General features: G+C 45.7%; 1 protein-coding gene across 2 annotated transcripts in view; it reads right to left on the reverse strand.

Annotated features, from left to right (window-relative positions):
• The window catches only part of LOC120998279 (amine sulfotransferase-like), a 43,139-nt gene that overhangs the window by 10,089 nt on the left and 12,379 nt on the right, over window positions 1–20,671 (reverse strand). For both annotated transcript variants that reach the window (XM_040428902.1, XM_040428903.1), the window contains exon 5: window positions 2,544–2,638. In XM_040428902.1, coding sequence (XP_040284836.1) covers window positions 2,544–2,638 — 95 coding nt within the window. The remainder of the gene's footprint in view (window positions 1–2,543; window positions 2,639–20,671) is intronic.

The following is a 20,671-nucleotide window of genomic DNA, read 5'->3' on the forward strand; positions in this document are numbered from 1 at the left end:
TCTGCCAGCCCTCTGTGATGCTGGTAACATGTCACAATTTTGTGTTGTATCTGGGGTAACGTTGCACCCAGTAGTGGTCCTTGCCCTTTATTCTTTTTTATACAGGGGTCCCTCTCACTGGAGCATGAAGGCCCCATTTGCACTAAATTGGAAAGCGGTGGAGTGCCCTGGCTCCTGCTCATCGCCCAGGAGAATTTTGTCCTCGGCCTCCTCCCCCAAGCCAACGGACAACACCAGGGATCCCCGAAAAGTTTAAAGTCCCCTCAAAGCCTGCTCTTCTTGCTCCTCTTCCTCCCCCAGCCACCATCCTCCTCTGACTCCTCTTCACACTCCTGCTGACTTGTCTCAGATGGTGTAGCCCCCCGGGAATTCATTCATCATCTTCCTGCTCCTGCTCTTCGACGGCTTGATCAATGACACAACGCAATGCACGCTCCAGAAAGAAAGGCTTAAGGTACGATGTCACTGATAGCGCCCTGGCTGCGACTGACTAGTTTGGTGATCTCATAAAATAGCCACAGAAGTCTGCATGCGTTGCGCACGAGCAGCCACTGAGCGTTGAAAATAAACCAAACTCCCAGAACCTGTCCTGCTGCAGAGTTCGTTACAGGTAGTCGTTCATGACACGTTGCTGCTGGAGCAGCCTATCAAGCATATACAAGGTGGAGGTCCGTCGCGTTGGGCTGTCACAAAACAGACATCTGACGGGCACCACATGAATGTCAGCAAGGCGAGCCATGGCCGTGTAAGATCTTCTAAAATGGTCAGAGATTTTCCTGGCCTGCTGCAAGACGTCCTGGACCCCCGGGGGTATTTGGCAACGAATCGCTGCACAACTAAGATCAGGATGTGTGCCATGCATGGCAACGTGTGTCTTTTTGCCCGATTTTAGTGCGCTCAGCAGATTGGCACCGTTGTCGCACACCACTTTACCAACTGTCAAATTGAGTGGGTTAGCCACTTATCGGCCTGTGACCACAGAGCTGAAAGCAGTGCAGGACCGGTGTGGCTCTTCTCTTCCCGGCACAACAGCCCCAGCACAGCATGTCAACGTCTCACCTGGCACGTCGAATAGGTTCTGGGGAGCTTGGGGGGTGCAGCGGAAGAGGCGGTAGCAGTGGAAAATGAGGAGTCAGCCGAGGAGGAGACGGAGGATGGAGTAGGAGGAGGAGAAGAAGAGGCAGCCTGCATGCATCCATGGCGGTAACACCAAATCCACACGGGTGCTACGGGGTTACATGCTTGACGGCTCCAGTGGGCAGTAAAAGTTATGTAACTTCCCTGCCCGGTGTTTGCCTAGAAACACGTGTCTGTGGGTCAGATGTATCTTGGCACAGACACTGTGTGCCAAAGATATATTCGCTTGTCGCTGAACGTGGCCATTAAGCTCTGGGATGCCGTTCTGGGAGAAAAATTTCCTTCTGGGGACTTTCCATTGCGTTGTGCCAATGGCCACAAATTTTCTAAAGGCCTCCGAGTCCACCAGTTTATATGGCAGTAGTTGGCGGGCTAGCAGTTCCGAAAAGCCAGCGGTCCATCCATTGGGCAAGAGGGTTATCCGGCGTCATCAACTTTTATGCTCGAACACTATTGTCATTTTGTGGAAGCAGGTATATCAAACCCCTTAATCAGCATTCGTGGAAGCAGGTATATTGCACCTCTCAGTCAGTTTTTTTTGGGCAACAGGTATATCACACCTGTTGCAAATAGTATCGTAGCAGAACGCACACAACTGCTGCACAATACAAATTCTGTATATACTTTCTATGTTAGAAAGTATATTATAGGTATATCACACCCCTCAATCAGTTTTTTTGGGGGCAACAGGTATATCACACCAGTTACAATTAGCGTTTGTCTCTCTATATAGCCGGGGTATCACAGCAGAACCGCACACAACTGCTGCACAACACAAATGCACCATAATATACTTTCTATGTTAAAAAGTATATTATAAGTATATCACACCCCTCAGTATATCACACCTATCGATAGCACACCTATACCAGTTCTTAAAAGGACTTTTGTGGCCCTATTAGCTAGCATTTGGTGTCCCTAACAGTCTGTCCCTGCTCCACAAAGCAACCTCTTCCTACACTGGCAAAATACAGAATGTAAAATGACTGCCAGATCGGGTTCTGTTATAGGGTGGGGGTATGTCCATGTGCTGAAACGTCTCAATTGGCTGTCCTGTCCCACCTGATGGATGTTTTATGGGTCAAAGTTCGGCGCAATGCAAAATAATATGGCGCATGCGCACATCGCCATATGTTTGCATGTTCAGCAAATCGCGAACGAGCAAAGTTCACAGCGAAACGACCTCCGGGCGAACAGCAAGGCCATCTCTACTCACTACAGACAACCTCTTCAATATGGTAGCCTCAGCAGCTTCTGAAACCCCTGATAATCAGATGATTTTGCTGGGGCAAGTTTTTTTCAGCAAAAAATATTGTATTACATGGTGGCCATTCAGATAAATGAGTGTATGGGGGAGGGGAGCTTCCCATCTAGGATATCCAAAACTTTATAATATTGTGGCTTACCTTTATCATGTCCTCATAGGTTAAAAAAATGCAATTAAGGTCTTCCTTGTGTGTATACCAGCCCCTGAGATGATCAAAGTACAGTCCACCATATACTGTAAAAGATACAATGACTTAATATAAAACATGTTGTTTTAAATTCTAATCCTTTTAATGTGGGGAACTGAGAATATGTTAATGAGTCCCATAATGTTACAGGCAATTTATAGCACTGGTTTCCTCTTCTATAACAAATGAAAAAAGTTTGGTAATCAGCTCATTGCCTTTCTGCGAAGTAGGTGTAATGCCAGGACTGTCCTGGTCCACAGAGAGGTAGCACTGAGTTCAGTTTCAGTGGGAATAAAACAAATACCTGTATTTCTTTAGCATGTGAGGTTAGATAGATATGCATATGTGGGTCCTGTTTTATGGGAGCCCATGTTTTTATTGTATTCTTAAATAGGTTAACTTATCATTAAAAATGGAACACTATGAAAAACTAAGCAACTACTGTCATTTAATCTGTTTCCCCATTCCTCAAATATGTGAGGTCTTTGATTCTGCTCACATATGCCTTGTTGAAGGGAACTGTTCATTCAGATACTCCTTGAACAGCACAAAGCTATCAAAGGCATCTAGTACAGGGCTGGCCAACCTGCGGCTCTCCAGCTGTTGCAAAACTACAACTCCCAGCATGCCCAGTCTTCCTACAGCAGGGAATGGTGGGAGTTGTAGTTTTACAACAGCTGGAGAGCCGCAGGTTGGCCAGCCCTGATCTAGTATATAGGCTTTCTCTCAGAAGGATGCTATTGCAGTAACAGGTTGAGATATACAAATTATAATCAATTTGTATAATCAAAATGATCTTGTAGAAGGTTTGCATAGTAAAGTATCATTTTTCGCAGATGACACTAAACTGTGTAAAGTAATTAACACTGAAGAGGACAGTATACTACTGCAGAGGGATCTGGATGGACTGGAGGCTTGGGCAGATAAGTGGCAAATGAGGTTTAACACTGACAAATGTAAAGTTATGCACATGGGAAGGAATAATGCAAGTCACCCGTACATACTAAATGGTAAAACACTCGGTAACACTGACATGGAAAAGGAGCTAGGAATTTTAATAAACAGCAAACTAAGCTGCAAAAAACAGTGTCAGGCAGCTGCTGCCAAGGCCAATAAGATAATGGGTTGCATCAAAAGGAGCATAGATGCCCGTGATAATAACATAGTCCTACCACTTTACAAATCGCTAGTCAGACCACACATGGAGTACTGTGTACAGTTCTGGGCTCCTGTAAACAAGGCAGACATAGCAGAGGCTGGAGAGGGTCCAGAGGAGGGCAACTAAAGTAATAACTGGAATGGGGCAACTACAGTACCCTGAAAGATTATCAAATTAGGGTTATTCACGTTATAAAAAAGACGACTGAGGGAGATCTAATTACTATATATAAATATATCAGGGGTCAGTACAGAGATCTATCCATCATCTATTTATTCCCAGGACTGTGACTGTGACGAGGGGACATCCTCTGCGTCTGGAGGAAAGAAGGTTTGTACACAAACATAGAAGAGGATTCTTTATGGTAAGAGCAGTGAGACTATGGAACTCTCTGCCTGAGGAGGTGGTGATGGTGAGTACAATAAAGGAATTCAAGAGGGGCCTGGATGTATTTCTGGAGTAATAATAATAATATTACAGGCTACAGCTACTAGAGAGGGGTCGTTGATCCATGGAGTTATTCTGATTGCCTGATTGGAGTCGGGAAGGAATTTTTTATTCACCTAAAGTGGGGAAAATTGGCTTCTACCTCACAGTTTTTTTTTTGCCTTTCTCTGGATCAACTTGCAGGATGTAATTTGAGGGGGAAATATGTGTACAGTTAGAAATGCTATACATGTGATAACTTAGGAGTGAGAAAAACAAACTGACATACTGTACCATTAGGGTACAGTGCCTGTGGGTAACTAAATTTGTAGTAACTAGTATGTGCTTAGAACGACCCCTTCCTAATTTCGATTGTTGGCAGTGCGTAGATCATGAAGGAAGTCATGTGTGGTGAGCTCGTTTGGTGGGTATGTAAGGTGTGTTTATGGCTTTCTGCACACATATTCCTCGATGCTGTAATTAGTAAAAGGGGCAATTTATCAGAGTTGCAAAAAGAGATGATTATTGGCTTTTGGGCCAATTGTGGTAGTATTTCTGAAAGTGGGCAGCTTGTGAACTGTTTGTGTACTGCAGTGGTGAAAGTGTATAGTAAGTGGATAAATGGCACCATTGTGAATAAGTAATAAGGAAACTCTGGAGCATCACATGCCACTGATGGGAGAGGTGAACCTAGGCTATGAAGGTGTGTAAGGGCGGACTGACACGCTACAGTGGAGCAGTTCACCGCCAAAATAAAACAGTTCAGTGAACCCTACTGCCTATGGGGCTCCGAAGCAGACAGATGGTCACAACACCTCTGGTTACGAAGTTGCATCTGTAGAAAAGGCTTCAATTTTTACGGCAGTATTGGAATTGGACCTCTGCTGATAATCAAAGGGTTGACTTCTCTGAGTCACGTTTTCTGCTTCAACCAAATGATGGACGTTGGCATGTCAAGTGAGAAACATACTTGAACAGACAACCTGCAACCATTGCTAGAAGAATTCAAGCTGGTGGTGGCAGCGTTATGGTCTGGGAAATGTTTTTTGCCATTCTCTGGACCAACTCATCCATGTGGAAGGCGCTCAAAGCTGATTTGGCTATGAATCCATCCTTGCAGATCCCATACACCCATACATGCTGATTAGCTTCCCTGTGGTGGATGGGATCTTCCAGCAAGTCAATGTGACATGTCACAGCGCTAGAAATGTCTGACACAGGTTGGAAGAGCATGACCAAAACTTTCAAGTTCAAGTGAACCCAATTGAGCATCTGTGGGTCTACCTCAATCATTGTTCTCGCCCTATGGATCGTCCTCCACACACCCTCCAGCAGCTGTGGGATGCACTGCAGGCAGCATGGTACCAAATACCTGTGACAACCTACCAAAACCTTATTGAGTCACTTCCAGCCCGTAGGCATATATATCGCCTAAAAAGCCTAACTCCTTTGGGGTTGAATTAAGGATTTACTCATTCCTTATTCCTCTGACTCTATATGGTTACATTATCTATCTATACATTAAGTTACTGTCAATAAGGAAAAAGTAAAAAGGAAGCGGCACGCGGCTGCTGGCTCCCATTAGGGAGACATTACTAAACAGATACATTGTTGCAGACACAAAGGCAACAATACCGCAACAGTAATGAAAAGAATGCGTCTCAGCTGGAAATTTTAAACCAATTTCCAGATTATTTCAAAAGCAGTATAATAAAAGTGAAGTATTATAATCAATTATGGCAAATGTGAAATCTGGCGACTAGTAGTCTTAGACTAAGGACTAAGGACTCGTTTACACCACCGTATGTCTTTTTCAGTGTTTTGCGGGCCGTTTGTCCTGGATCCATTTTTCCCTTTTTTTTTTCAGTAGTGTTTCTGTTCCGTTTTTCCGTATGGCATATACAGTATAATGTAATTACATAGAAAAAATTGGGCTGGGCATAACATTTTCAATAGATGGTTCCGCAAAAACGGAACGGATACGGAAGACATATGGAGTACATTCCGTATGTGTTCCTTTTTTTGCGGACCCATTGACTTGAATGGAGCCACAGAATGTGATTTGCGGGCAATAATAGGACATGTTCTATCTTTGAACGGAACGGAAAAATGGAAATACGGAAACGGAACAGCTGGCCCCTGATAGAACAGTACTATTCTTGTCCGTTATGCGGACAATGATAGGACATGTTCTATCTTTGAACGGAACAGAAATAAGGAAACGGAAGGCATACGGAGTACATTCAGTTTTTTTTGCGGAAGCATTGAAATGAATGGTTCCGTATACGGACCGTATATGGAACCATTCATTTCAATGGATCCGCAAAAAAAAACGGAAGGTACTCCGTATGCCTTCCGTTTCCGTATTTACGTTCTGTTCAAAGATAGAACATGTCCTATCATTGTTCGCATAACGGACAAGAATAGTACTGTTCTATCAGGGGCCAGCTGTTCCGTTCCGCAAAAAATGGAATGCACGTCATCCGTATTTTTTTCAGATCCGTTTTTTGCGGATCGCAAAATACTGAAAAAAAACATACAGTCGTGTGCAAGAGGCCTAAGTGTAAATAAATATATTGTGCTAAATACGCCAAACATTTGGGCTGGGTCTCCAGTGCTAATAAGTGCACTGTATTTAGCACTTCTGCTACACTTTTATTTGCAGTCTCCTCTGTGCCTGTTACCTTATAACAGGGAAACTTCCTGGTGGGCCGATGCCCAGGGGACCGCCAGCCAGGTACATAAAAATCTGATACTCTCAGCATTAATGAATGTAGGAGCATCAAGCACTTATGCACCCGGCCAGCATCTGCAAGTGCCCCCTGAATTCATCAGTATTGCTGTCCTCAAGACAATGAAAGTTTCCTACTGTGGAAACTGGTTCTGCTGGGCCAGTACTTTGTGCTGCACTATGGTATTGCTGGCCCTGCCTACTTCTGTTGTCTCTGCCTACATGTGTTGCCTGCCTTCTGTCAATTTGTATCAACCTACAACATGGGGCCACTGTTAGTTTTTTTTTCCAGGTCCACTTTAAGTTCCTAGTCCGCCCCTGTAGAGGAGTAAGCACACTTTAAAGATGGAACTGTCCAGCCCTCGTAATCAGGGTCACCTTTTACTCCTTACATCACAGAAAGGGGTGAGCACTTCCCCCTGTCCTGCTTTCGCTATATTGCAGAGCACTATTCTATTTGTGGTTCAATAGCACCATCTAATGGTTAGATATCACCAATACATTACTTTAAAGTTAAAAGGGTATTCCCATCACAGACAATGAGGGCATATTGCTAGGATATGCCCCAATTGTATGTTTGTAACCCATAATCCCGTGAAAGGTCCTCTTTAAAAAAGTATGCTTATCAGATAGGGCGGCCCCTACAGATGCCAGCACTTTTTTTTTTCTAAAATACCCCTCCGTTCCGGCGCTGTGTCCTCCGACCTATCTGGTTAGCATACCAATTTGTAACCCATAATCCTATGGAAGGTCCTCCTTAATTTGATTCCTCTTACATGGCAGGAACTATTGGAGCACCTCAGGCACTAATTACCTGACAACATTGCAACCTCTGCAGGTCATATAAATATGTCCCTAAACACCTACACATTCATGTCTCAGCAGATGAATATCTGTTAGCGATCCTGCACAGTAGGCTGGTGCTCAGTAGTGGGCACAGGCACAGCATCAAGATAAATTCATTTTATTAAAGGGGTTTTCTGAGTGTTTTATACTGATGCCTGGTCATCAGTATCTGATCAGTTGGGGTCCAAGCACCCCCGCCAATCAGCTTCCTAGGCCAGTGACGTCATATTCATTGCTAACGTGGTCTAGGCACAGCTCAGTCCTATTCAAGTGAATGTGTCTGGGCTGCAATACCAAGTACTGCCACTATACAATGAATGGTGCTGTGATTGGTAAGATAGGAGGCTGCACATCCACAGTTTATACATTCATCTATTATTGCTAAGCATGTTCATTGCTATAAATTGTACTTGGCAACAATCAATGTATGACGTGGAGGTGCAGTCCATATTTTTTTTTCTACAGTTGTATTTGCATATTCGGCCGCCTCACTTTTAGCTTTTCTTAGGTACTAGCACTGCATCCATTTAGTCCAGGTGTTTTAGTTTCAAAAGTCATTTATTTGGGTTTTAGCATCAGAAAGTAAATAATTAAGTGAGAAAACAGAATACATTTGTCATTATATGAAATAACAAAAAAGAAAAAAAAAAACATGGACAAGAACATAAACAAGTAAAGGAAAAATTCCAATAACATTTAAAAAATTATACAGATAATAAACACTGAAGTACAATGGGGATTGCAAGTGATCAATTAATTTCCTTTAAAGCGTAAAATGACAAAATGACAGTGGGGGTGTGCTATAAAGTAATACAGTAGCAGAGATCGGTAGAATGAGAGGAGGATAGCCAGGGCTCCCAGAGCTTCTCAAAGGCTGCGTGTCAGTACATATGGCGTTAAGCCGTTCAAATAAAAGTATCTTATTGATTCTATCTAATACAGCCTGAAAACTAAGTGAGGCAGAGCGCCATTTAAAGGCTATATTAATTCTGCCAGCCAAAAGAATGAATTGTGATAGCTTAAATTTAGCGAACGTTAACAAGGACGGCTTGTCCCCTAGGAGGCAAAGAGGCAAGGAGGCGGGATACCGGCACCCAATATTGCCGACGCAAGGGAGCAGACTCCTCCCCAGAAGCCCTAACTACCTTAGTGGAGAATTCCACCATATGTGTAACATAGTACCCTCAGTAGTGCAACCGCAGAAGCATCTGGGAGAAACTTCAGGGTATATGCGGTGTAGTCTAGCTGGAACCATGTAGGTCCTATGGAGTATTTTTATGGATGTTTCAGCTAAGGTGGTTTGCCAAGAGCCCTTATTGAGACTCTGGGAGCGCTGGAACCATCGAGAAGCCGAGTACTACGCCTCCAAGTATTCCTCCCATGCCCTCATGTATGGCAACTTGGAACCCTCAGCTATGCCATTAAGTATTCCATATATCCTGGGCAATAGACCTCGTTTGTATAAAGAGTAGGCTATCGAACGTTCAAAGGTAGTATAGTCAAAAGTGCCAGTAGGCGTCTGAATAGAATGTAGTAATGAGAAGATCTGGTTGGCATTGTATAGTTCTCTCATTGAAAGTTTAAACCTTTCCCAAAGTCAGCCAAGGAAATGAGTTGGCCTCTTACTAGGAACCTGTGTAGCGTGCAAAAATTATTGGATTTCCACCAACCAAATGCATGGTCCTGAAGGCCAGACAGAAATGCAGGATTTCCTAAAATATGTACCAATGGTGAGATAATGGACTGTAGAGATGACTTAAACCTGACTGATCTCCAGAGCAACAACGAGTAGTGGGATAATAGAGAGTTGAGCCGAACAGTAGACGGGTTGACCAAATCAGGGCCTTCCACGAATATGAAGCAAATAAGGTATGCTCCAATGCAATCTACAACAGTTGCTCCCTGGGATTAAGATGTGTTAGAAACATTTGTGCTAGTCTAGCAGCTTTATAATATTTATGAAGGCCCCCCTGGGGCTTATGGCGACACATTGTGCGCAGAGCTATAGGCGGGCGTTTATATAAATTTTTGAATATCAGTTTGTAGCTGTTTTAAGTCTGAAGTGGGCACCGGCACAGGGAGGATTCTAAACAGGTACAACAGTCTGGGGAGAACCACCATCCTGATGATATGAATTCTGCCCACCCAAGAGACTGGAAGAGATCGCCAGTCTCTAAGGTCCTCTCTAAGTTTACCTACCTGTTAGGTAGGGATATTCACAGGTAAGGGATAAAGTTATGTCTAATTTGGAATTGGAAGTTTTGTAGTAAAAGGGACCGATTCTGGGGTGTTAAATTACAAGAGAGAAGTTCGGATTTAGAGTGGTTGATAGATAGTCCTGAGGCCGCGGAGAAGGCGCCCAACACCTTCATCAGGGACGGGAAGGAAGTTACAGGATTGGTAATGGTAAGGATAAGGTCATCGGCAAATAGGCTTAGTTGGCCACCTATAGGAAGTCCTGTTATATCAGGATGTGATATGATGAAGATAGCTGGGGGTTCCATAGCTAGGGCAAATAAAGCCGGTGATAACGGGCACCCTTAAGGTGTTCCCCTTTGAATCTTGATGGGTAAAAAAATCGGACGCAGGAAGTTTTAGATAGGCTTCAGGGGTAGAATATAAGGAGCGAATGGCCCTGCAGGAATAAGCCCCCAATACCCATAACAGTCATTACTCTGGAGAGATAATCCAAATCTAGGGTATCAAAAGCTTTTTCTATATCCAGAGCTAAAATGGCTAAAGGCGTATGGGTCTTGTTAGCCTCTTGGATTATATTAAGAATTTTTCGAATATTGTCCGGGGCTTCCTTACCTGGGATAAATCCCACTTGGTCTTTATGGATGATGTCAGGTAATAACCTACTAAGGTGACGAGCTAGAATAGAAGTAAAGATTTTATCTAAGTTGAGTAGGGAGATAGGCCTGTAATTAGAGGGCAGTAAAGGGTCTTTGTTCGATTTAGGTATGACCGTGATTCTTGCAGAGAGGAACTCCGAAGGGGGTGTGGCTCCTTGTAAAAAAATAATTACAATACTGAGTAATACGTGGGATCAACAGGGAGGCAAATTTTTGGTAATAAAGTGCTGAGAACCCATCCGGCCCTGGGTCTTTTCCCAGGTTAAATGTTTTGATGGTGTACTCCACCTCCTCCGGAGTGATGTCACCACATAAGATAGTCAATGTCTCAGAAATCCTAGGGAGGGGGGTTGCTGTCAGGAAATCATCCTCTGCGGCCCCAGGACTCGATTGAGGTCTGGAATGCAAGTGCTGATAATACGCCTGGAAGGTATCATAAATGGTATCGGGATTGGAAGTAGTACAGCCATTTCGGGTGCGGATTTGGTAAACCTGATTGATCTTCTAGCTGGTCTTCAGTTGACGGGCCAGCATCCGGGTTTATTAGCATATTTATAGTAATAGGAGGAGGCAGTCCAGCAGAGAGCTTTCTCTGTGTTGTTAAACAGTATCATATTCAGTTGTAACTTGGTATCTTTCACTGCTTTAAGCAGATATAGAGAGGGGTGTCGTTGATGAGCTCTAACTAATCTACTTAGCTTTGTTTCTAACGCAAGTTGTGTAGAGTCCCTTTCTTTTTTCAACCGAGAAGCTACTCCCACTAGCTTACCCCTAATGAAAGCTTTGTGAGTGAGCCATAATAACATAGGGTTAGTCTTGGGGGTGATGTTATCAGCAAAGAAATTCTACAGATCAGTGTTGAGCTGATCATGAATGGTCGGCCGGGTTAAAAGCGATTAGTTGGGTCTCCACGAATAGGGAAATGGCTAGGGCCCGTAAGGGCCAATTCTATCATGACCATATCATGATCAGACCAGGATGACACTATATGCCTAGAGTATAGCAAGTAGGGCAAGATGGACGCAGAGGCAAGAATCATATCAATGCGAGTATACACATGATGTGCCGTGGAATAGTAAGTATAACTCCTCTGCGAACCATTATGCTCCCTCCAGGTATCAGCTAGCGAGAGGGACTCCATTAACTGACGGATTTGAGCTGATACAGCTGCTGGGCGAGGCTGGGGGGTGGGGGAGGGAAGAGCGGTCAAAGACCGGGTTGTGGACAAAATTGTAGTCCCCACACCATAAAATTTTATGATAGGTGAGGGGTTCAATGACCCTCCTAATGTGACAGAAGAAGGTGATGGGGTCCTCGGTCGGGGCATACACATTAGCTATATACAATGTTTCATCCCTATAAGTGCCAACCAAAATCACATAACGACCCTCAGGGTCTATGATAGATTGTGTTACAGAGAATGAAAATGAGTTTTTAAGCAAAGTAATCACTCCTCTACTTTTAGAGCAGTATGTGGAGGAAAAGAACCTGGTATAATGTGGGTGAAAATATTTTGGGTGTGAGGAAGCAGTAAAGTGCGACTCCTGCAGGCAGAGAACATCGGGCACATGCCTCTTGTAATTAAGAAAGGCCGTTTTGCGTTTTTGTGGGGAATTAAAGCCCCTCACATTGTGAGTTAGGATTTTACACATAACAAAATGGAAGGTAAGAAAGCTGATGTATGATGGGGTGCCCGATTACTCCATCGGCAGGGGGGAAAAAACGGAAGTTACTCCGTGTGCATTCCGTTTCCATATGTCTGCATTTCCGTTCTGCAAAAAAATAGAACATGTCCTATTATTGTCCACATCACGGACAAGGATAGTACTGTTATATTAGGGGCCAGCTGTTCCGTTCCGCAAAATACGGAATGCACATGGACGTCATCCATATTTTTTGCGGATCTGTTTTTTGCATGTGCATGAGCCCTAAGGCTGAGTTCACACTTCAGTAATTAGATCAGTTATTTATATCAGTTATTGTGACACCAAACCAGACGTGGGTCAAAAATGCAGAACCGTGAATATCTTCACATTATACCTGATCTCTGAGTCGGCTTCACTACTGGTTTTGGCTCACAATAATTGATGGAAATAAATCGACCAAATAAATGAAGTGTAAACTCAGCCTAATGCCTCATGCACAAAGCCGTTGCTCAGCCATTCCGCGCATTGGGGACTGCAATTTGCGGTTCCCAATGCATGGGTACCATCCATGCGGCTGCCGCAGACGGATCCAGACCCATTCAACTTGAATGGGTCTGTGATCCGTCCGCACCGCAAAAAAAAAAAAATTTGAATGGGATTGCAGACCCATTCAAGTGGATTGGTCCGCATCCGTGATGCAGTGTGCACACGGCCGGGACCTGTATATTGCGGACCAGCTGTTAGCGGGCCTCAATACAGGCACGGCCAGGCAACAGCTGTGTGCATAAGGCCTAACTAACACACTGACTGACTAAGTCTGACTCCTATCTCTCTTTAGGAGTCAAAGCAGATTTGAATCTTCTCATTTATTTCACTTTTAACGCATATGCACATGGTGTGTATAATGCATGGATTTTCTTGCAGAAAAATGTGCAGCATTATACAATAACAGTTAACCCTTAGGCCCCTTTCACACGGGCAAGTATTCCGCGCGTGTGCAATGCGTGAGTTGAACGCATTGCACCCGCACTAAATCCGGACCCATTCATTTCTATGGGGCTGTGCACATGAGCTGTGATTTTCACGCATCACTTGTGCGTTGCGTGAAAATCGCAGCAAGCTCTATATTCTGCGTTTTTCACGCAACGCAGGCCCCATAGAAGTGAATGGGGCCGCGTGAAAATCGCAAGCATCCGCAAGCAAGTGCGGATGCGGTGCGATTTTCACGCATGGCTGCTAGGTGAAGATCGGGCTGGGGACCCGATCTGTATTATTTTCCCTTATAACATGGTTATAAGGGAAAATAATAGCATTCTGAATACAGAATGCAAAGTAAAATAGTGATGGAGGGGTTAAAAATAAAAAAAATTAACTCACCGAGTCCACTTGATCGCGTAGTTGCAGATCTCTGTCTTCTGTAATGATGAGCTGCCGGCTAAGGACCTGTGGTGACGTCACATCACATGATCCAATCACATGGTCCCTCACCATGGTGATGAACCATGTGATTGGACCATGTGATGAGCACAGTGACGTCATCAAAGGTCCTATTCCTGTGCACAGCAAAGTAGAAAACAGAAGAGATGCCGGCTGCGCGATCAAGTGGATTAAGGTGAGTTAAATTTTTTTTAATTTTTTTTAACCCCTCCAGCCCTATTGTACTATGCAATCTACAGAACACCTAACCCAAACCCGAACTTCTGTGAAGAAGTTCGGGTTTGGGTACCAAACATGCCGATTTTTCTCACGCGCATTACAATGTTATGCACTCGCGCGGAAAAATCACGCATGTTCCCGCAACGCACCCGCACCTTTTCCAACAACACACCCGCACCTTTTCCCGCAACGCCCGTGTAAAACCAGCCTTAGGAAAACTGAGTTTTTTTGTTTTTGCATTTTCATTTTTCTTCCCTATCTTCCTTGAGCCACAACTTTTTTTTTGCAGGACAAGTTGTACTTTCTAATGCCACCATTTAATATGGCATACAATGTAGGGGGAAGTGGAAAATTCAAAATGGGGTAGAATTGGAAAAAAAATGCTATTCCTCCACTGTTTTCAGGGGTTCTGTTCCCATGGTGTTCCCTTTGTGGCAAAACTGACCTGTGTCCTTCATTCTCTGGGTCAGTACGATTACAACGATACCATATATTTATAGTTTTTTTATGTCTAAATAGTCTAAAAATAAATGTACACTTTGAAAAAAAAATTTTTTTTTGACATCACCATATTCTTACCCCCATAACTTTTCTTTATATCTATATCTACTGAGCTGTGTGGCTCATTTTTTGCGGTACAACCTGTAGTTTACATTGATACCATTTTGGAGTGTTTGTGACTTTTTGATCATATTTTATTTATGGTCAGGGCTAGGACAACGTCGGCGTACGCAGAGAAACCTGCCCTGAACATAGTGGCTGAATTGTGCCGGAAGCCACGGGCGCGGGTACACCAGTGAGGAAAAGGGGGCATACCTGATGGAAGCCTGAGAAAAAGGGCGGGAGGGAGGGGCGTGAGGCTCGGGCGCCTGGCTGAACGGAGGGAAGGTGACTAAATAGCCAGACGCCCCTCCCACAAATGCAGGCTGGTAACAGCCTTACAATTTATGGTCAGGGCTAGGACAACGTCGGCGTACGCAGAGAAACCTGCCCTGAACATAGTGGCTGAATTGTGCCGGAAGCCACGGGCGCGGGTACACCAGTGAGGAAAAGGGGGCAAAAAACAACAGGTAGGTACAACACTTTTATTTACAAATTACAAAGCCAGAGAACGAAAGGCATGAGATATCTCGGTTTGAGGATTGGGTATATACCTGGTAAAGCAGGAGGATCGCCACCGCCCCATGGACCGGATGACGTGAGCCGGCACCTGATGACGGGAAGCAGCGGAGGCTGCCCCTATACGAAATGAGTGCCCTGAAATTACCTTGGGGTCATAGCCTAAACCCTGGGCGAGGGCACGGATATAAGCGATGAATTGCGAGGTGCTGAGAGGCTTGCCTGCATGCGGCAAGAGTGGACTGTCGGGCAATGAACCTTGGATGAGTGCTGTCAGTTGATGCAGCACTTGAACTGGGCACCAATTGTTCAAGGTCGGGTAGAGCTTGATTTCAGAGGGAGGACCCGTCTGATTGGTTTTGGTGGAGGGTAGAAGCAGAGTGTAATAGCCCTGGCCCCATGACAGATGTTGCTTCAGAGGATGGTTTTTTCGATTTGGACCAGCCAGAACCTCTCCGGGCCGGAGGAACCCATAAAAAGCGAGATACATAGCCGCTTTCAGAATCAGGCTAGTGGAGGGCCCAAAAGGATTACCATCCAATGACGAGGAGAGATCCCTGAACAACTGGCCGGATACTGGCTGCCTATGGCTCACGGATCCCTTCCCTTCCTTTTGAATGCCCCGAAGAGTGGCTTTAATAGCTTGGATGGAAAAATAGGACCTGTGACGAGGATTGGCCAGTATAGCGTGATGTTGAAGTCCGGCCAAATAAAGTCTGATGGTACCATACGACAGAGAGAGATGCGAGTGACAATAGGCCAGGAAGGCCATGATGTAGGAGATCTCGGAGTGTTGACCCCTCGGATGATTCCTAGAGAATTTATCAAACGCCCTTAGGCCAGCCTGATAATTCCTCGCCGTATTACGTGACAACGATTTGGCGACCAGGCCCTTGGCCTCCTCTAAGAGCGAATCTAAACCAGAATGAGGGTGCTGAATTGGGGCACCGGGGTGCCTGACCGAACCGCGTCGGGTATTTCCTGAAAGAAAATTGTAAAGTTAGCTCGGGAAAGCGGGTCCGCAGCCCTATTCTGCTCGCCTGAGATGTGTACGCAGCGCATGTGAAAATTATGGTGGAGGGATAACCACACTAACTTGCGTAATAACGCCATGATCCTGAGGGACTGGGCTTTGCCCTTATTGACGATGTCCACCAAGGTCTGGCTATCCGTAACGAACGTAACGGAAGAGTTAAACCAGAGGGGACCCCAGGCCTGAGCAGCCGCCACTATGGGATATAGTTCCAAAAGGGGGGAAGATTTTAGAGCTGCAGAGTCCGAGGCTAATTCTGGCGGCCATCCGGCAGCCAGCCAATGAGATCTGAAAATGGCAGCGAACCCGGAGGAACCGGCGGCGTCGGAGAAAACCATGGGGGAAGAGGAATCCCACTGCGGAACGAACAAGGAAATGCCGTTCCAGTTAGCGAGAAAACTGCTCCACATGTCGAGATCTGCAATGGCCTGGCTGTCCAAATGGATGACAGAATCTTGTTCCGGGGCCGAGGGCAGGAGACATAGCAACCTGGAAAGGAAGGCCCTGCCTTGAGGCATAATTCTGGTGGCGAAATTAAGCATCCCCAGCAAGGATTGGAGCTCCGCCCTGGTCAGCGAGTGAGACTGGACTGCCCGGGAGATGGCTGAGCGGATCCTGAGCAACTTCTCGCTGGGGAGGCTAGCTTCCATTCTAACGGTATCTAGAATAATGCCCAGGAAGGTGACTGTAGTGGCCGGACCCTCAGTCTTGGCCGTGGCCACGGGGACCTGGAGTCGGGAAAAAATATCCAGAAGTGAATGGGGAATGGAAGGGACCTGACTGGGCCTTTCAATGAGGAGAAAATCGTCCAAGTAGTGAACGACCATGGATAAGCCACCGTGATAGTTGAGAATCCAGTGCAGGGCTTTAGCAAGCTGTTCAAAAAGCCAAGGGCTGCTCTTGGAGCCAAAAGTAAGCCGGTTGGCAAAATAAAATTTATCTGCCCACTGGATGCCGTAGTACTTCCAAAGCTGCGGGTGTATTGGAAGCAGCTTAAAAGCGTCGACAATATCTACCTTGGCCAACCAAGCCCCGACACCTGCTTGAAGAATGTACTGGATGGCCTCGTCAATTGAGGAATATTGCATGGAATATTCCTCAGACGGAATGAGTGAATTAAGACTGGGGATGGAGGACATATGAGGCACGGAGAGATCATAAATGAGACGTTTTTTATTTGAAGATGACTTCGTGACCAGGCCGATAGGGTTGATGCGCCACGACCGGAATGGGATCTGAAGGAAAGGACCAATGACGAACCCTTTGTCGACCTCTGCCTGAATGAGAGTGGTCACCGCCTCAGGGTCACTGGAGGCGGATAGCAGATTGGGGCCCAACCAGCAGCCCTGAGGGGGCGTGTTAATGCCGGTATAAAACCCCTCTCTGCACCCATCCAATAAGAAGGCAACAAAGGAACGATCTGGGTGGTCCTGCAGGAGTGCAGCCAGTAACTCCAAGTTGAGGTCGGCTAGTCAGGAGTCCCTGGCTGACTTCCTGGGACAGGAAGGATGAGGGTGGGCCCGAAAACAAAGGGAGCAGATGTGCAGTGCTCGGCACGCATTGAAAGCACAGCCCTTGGCATTAAAATTATTGCACACCTGGCTACTACCAAGGTACACAATGGGCCTACCCAATTTATCTAATGATGAGGAAGACCTGGAGGACCCGGACGGACCTGGAGTGGGCGCTGACTGAGGATCTTGCACCGGATTAGGGCACCATTCCGTGGAATGAAAGATGGACTGGCAGATGGCACACAGGGGAGCCTTCAGACCTGCGAAGTGCCGGCAGAATAACTCCATGTCCAAGTCTGCCCAGTTGGACATGAACTGAAATTGATTCAGGGCTGCGGCGGCTTTGGCAGAAAACGAACGATGATAATCGTAAAATGCCGAGCCGCCGTACTTGTGCTCCAAATCCGTAATCCGGTACAAGTAAGTATCTAATTCTTCCCTGCGATTGGGATGGGCGGAGCATATTACATCCCTGTAGAGGCTGAAGGCCAGGACGAACTCGGAAACCGACAGCTTCCTATTTAACCGAGCATCCTTGGCCTTCAACACCACGTTAACCTCTCCGCAATTAATCACCCGGTTCTCGGAGATATCCTGGGAGGCAATCAAAATGGATGCTAAATTAACGTCCTTGCCTGCCAAGATATCCTTCTTAATATGCTCCGGAACGAAGTGGGAAGGAGCAATTTGGGGGGTGGCAGAAGGCCTACCTGCAACGTCCGGAGGAATGGCAGGAATGACTGCCGAACCTGGAGATTGCGGTGAGGCTGCTGGCCTGGATTCTAAAACCGCGACCCTATTCTGAATGTCCGTGACTGAGCTAACGAGTCCTGTGATGGATGACTGGATCTGGGCTAGAGCCAGCCGGATGGAGTCGCTATTGGACTGCTCAGCTGTCGGACCCGGAGTGGTCATCAGGAGCCGGTATAATTCGGCCTTGCGGGCCGTCGCGGGATGCCGAATCCCCCTGCGATTGAGTTCGGCGATTAACTTTGGCACAGTCCAACTCCTTAGAGATGTGTTGCTAAAATGCCCCGAGACGGATGATCCTGGCATGGAGAGGTTGTCCTCCATATCGGACATGTGAGACATGATGACCTGGGAAAAAAAGGGGAACTTATGTCTACCGGCAAAACGAAAAAGAAGCACAGACGGAAGCGGTGGTAGCGGCCGAAAGAAGGTGAGAGACTGAAGCGTGTGAAAGTGACCAACGAAAAACCTACCTGACGGAAATGTGAACGGATTTAGAAAGATGATTTCCAAAAACCCCAATCGATTAAGTGGAAACTAATAAAAAGAACGGACTTGAGTATCAAACTGAGAGTTAACCCTACCCCAGTGACTGTCTCTGAGCCGACTTACCTGGAATTGCCTCGAAATTCCTAGAGGAAACGAAGGAGAGGAAGGAAAAATAACAACTGCCCAATCTAAAGGAAGGAACAACCGACATCAGCATAGATGTAAAACCCTAAGAAAATGCAGACAAAACCTGGGCGATCCAGGAACATTGACAACCTGGGCGATCCAGGAACATTGACAACCTGGGCGATCCAGGAACACTGACAACCTGGGCGATCCAGGAATGTTGATCACCTGGGCGATCCAGACAATTGACAACCTGGGCGGAACCAGTGACGTGACACCCTGGGAAAACCGCAAGGCACGGGAAGACCCCGGATGATCCACCGGACCCCGAAAAGTGGAAGGATCCGGAGACGGAAGCAACGTGACGTAGCAGAACCGTAGAATTGGACAGTAATGTATCACCAACTTCACGGCGCAAATTCTGGCAATGTGATGCTGAGGCAGTGACGAGGACGGACTGACTGTAGGGAAACGTTCCCCCCCTGATAAATGGCATTTATAAAAATTCCTTTTTTTTTTTTTTTTTTTGCTCCCTTCTTCTGCTGTCTTTTTTTTTTTTTTTTCGTGCCCTGCCTAACAGAGGGCATATGGTTGAAAACTGCGTCTCCCCCCCCCCAGAATGAGAACGCTGCCTGCATCACATAGCCAGAAATGCCCGAATCACTTGTGCTAACCCTTGCTGAAAAAAAAAACAAAATTTAGGAGAGTGCATGGGTGGCGAAAAGAGGGAACAAAACTGACAGCCCAAGTGAAAACTACTTAGTACCCCCAGTAGCGCGGCACGTGACCGGCAAGATAGTGAACCAGGACGCCGGTTGCCGGCGCTGCAGCCGGAATCAGTGATCGGAACTAGGCAGGGGGAGAGCGGCACCTGACCAGTACCACCAGGGGGGGCGAGCCCCGACGTGAGGCTCAGCTGGTGCGGCGCGAACTGTACCTCGATTACCTGGAGAGGAGGGCGATGGAGAGGATGATTCGGACGCCGGCGGTGCCTGTATGCTGGAACCGGAAGGAGGTCACGAAACAGAGAGGAAGGAGCGCGATACCACGGAATGCGTGAGGCTCGGGCGCCTGGCTGAACGGAGGGAAGGTGACTAAATAGCCAGACGCCCCTCCCACAAATGCAGGCTGGTAACAGCCTTACAATTAAATTTTTTGGAGTAAGAGAAGCGATTAAAAAATGGCAAATTGGCCATTTTGACCCTTTTTTCCATTACGCCATTCACTGTATTTGAAGAATATTTTTATATTTTAACCACTTCACATCCGGGCCATTTTCCCATTCCTGACGGAGGCATTTTTTGCAAACTTGTCAGTTTATGTAGTAATAACTTTAAAATGCTTTTATTTATCCAGGCTATTCTGAGATTGTTTTCTCGTTACATATTGTACTTCATGACAGTTGTAAAATAGAGTCAAAAAAATGTAATTTTTAATTATAAAAAATACCAAATTTACCAAAAATTGGGAAAAATTAGCAAATTTCCAAATTTAAATTTCTAAACTTTAATAATAGATAGTAATACCTCCAAAAATAGTTATTACTTTACATTTCTCATATGTCTACTTCATGTTTGGATCATTTTTGAAATGCCATTTTATTTTTTGGGGACGTTACAAGGCTTAGAAGTTTAGAAGCAAATCTTGAAATTTTTCAGAAAATTTCCAAAACCCAATTTTTAAGGACCAGTTCAGGTCTGAAGTCACTTTGTGAGGCTTACATAATAGAA

The sequence above is a fragment of the Bufo bufo genome, chromosome 4 (genome assembly GCF_905171765.1).
Source record: "Bufo bufo chromosome 4, aBufBuf1.1, whole genome shotgun sequence".
In the NCBI taxonomy this organism is placed as follows: Eukaryota; Metazoa; Chordata; class Amphibia; order Anura; family Bufonidae; genus Bufo; species Bufo bufo.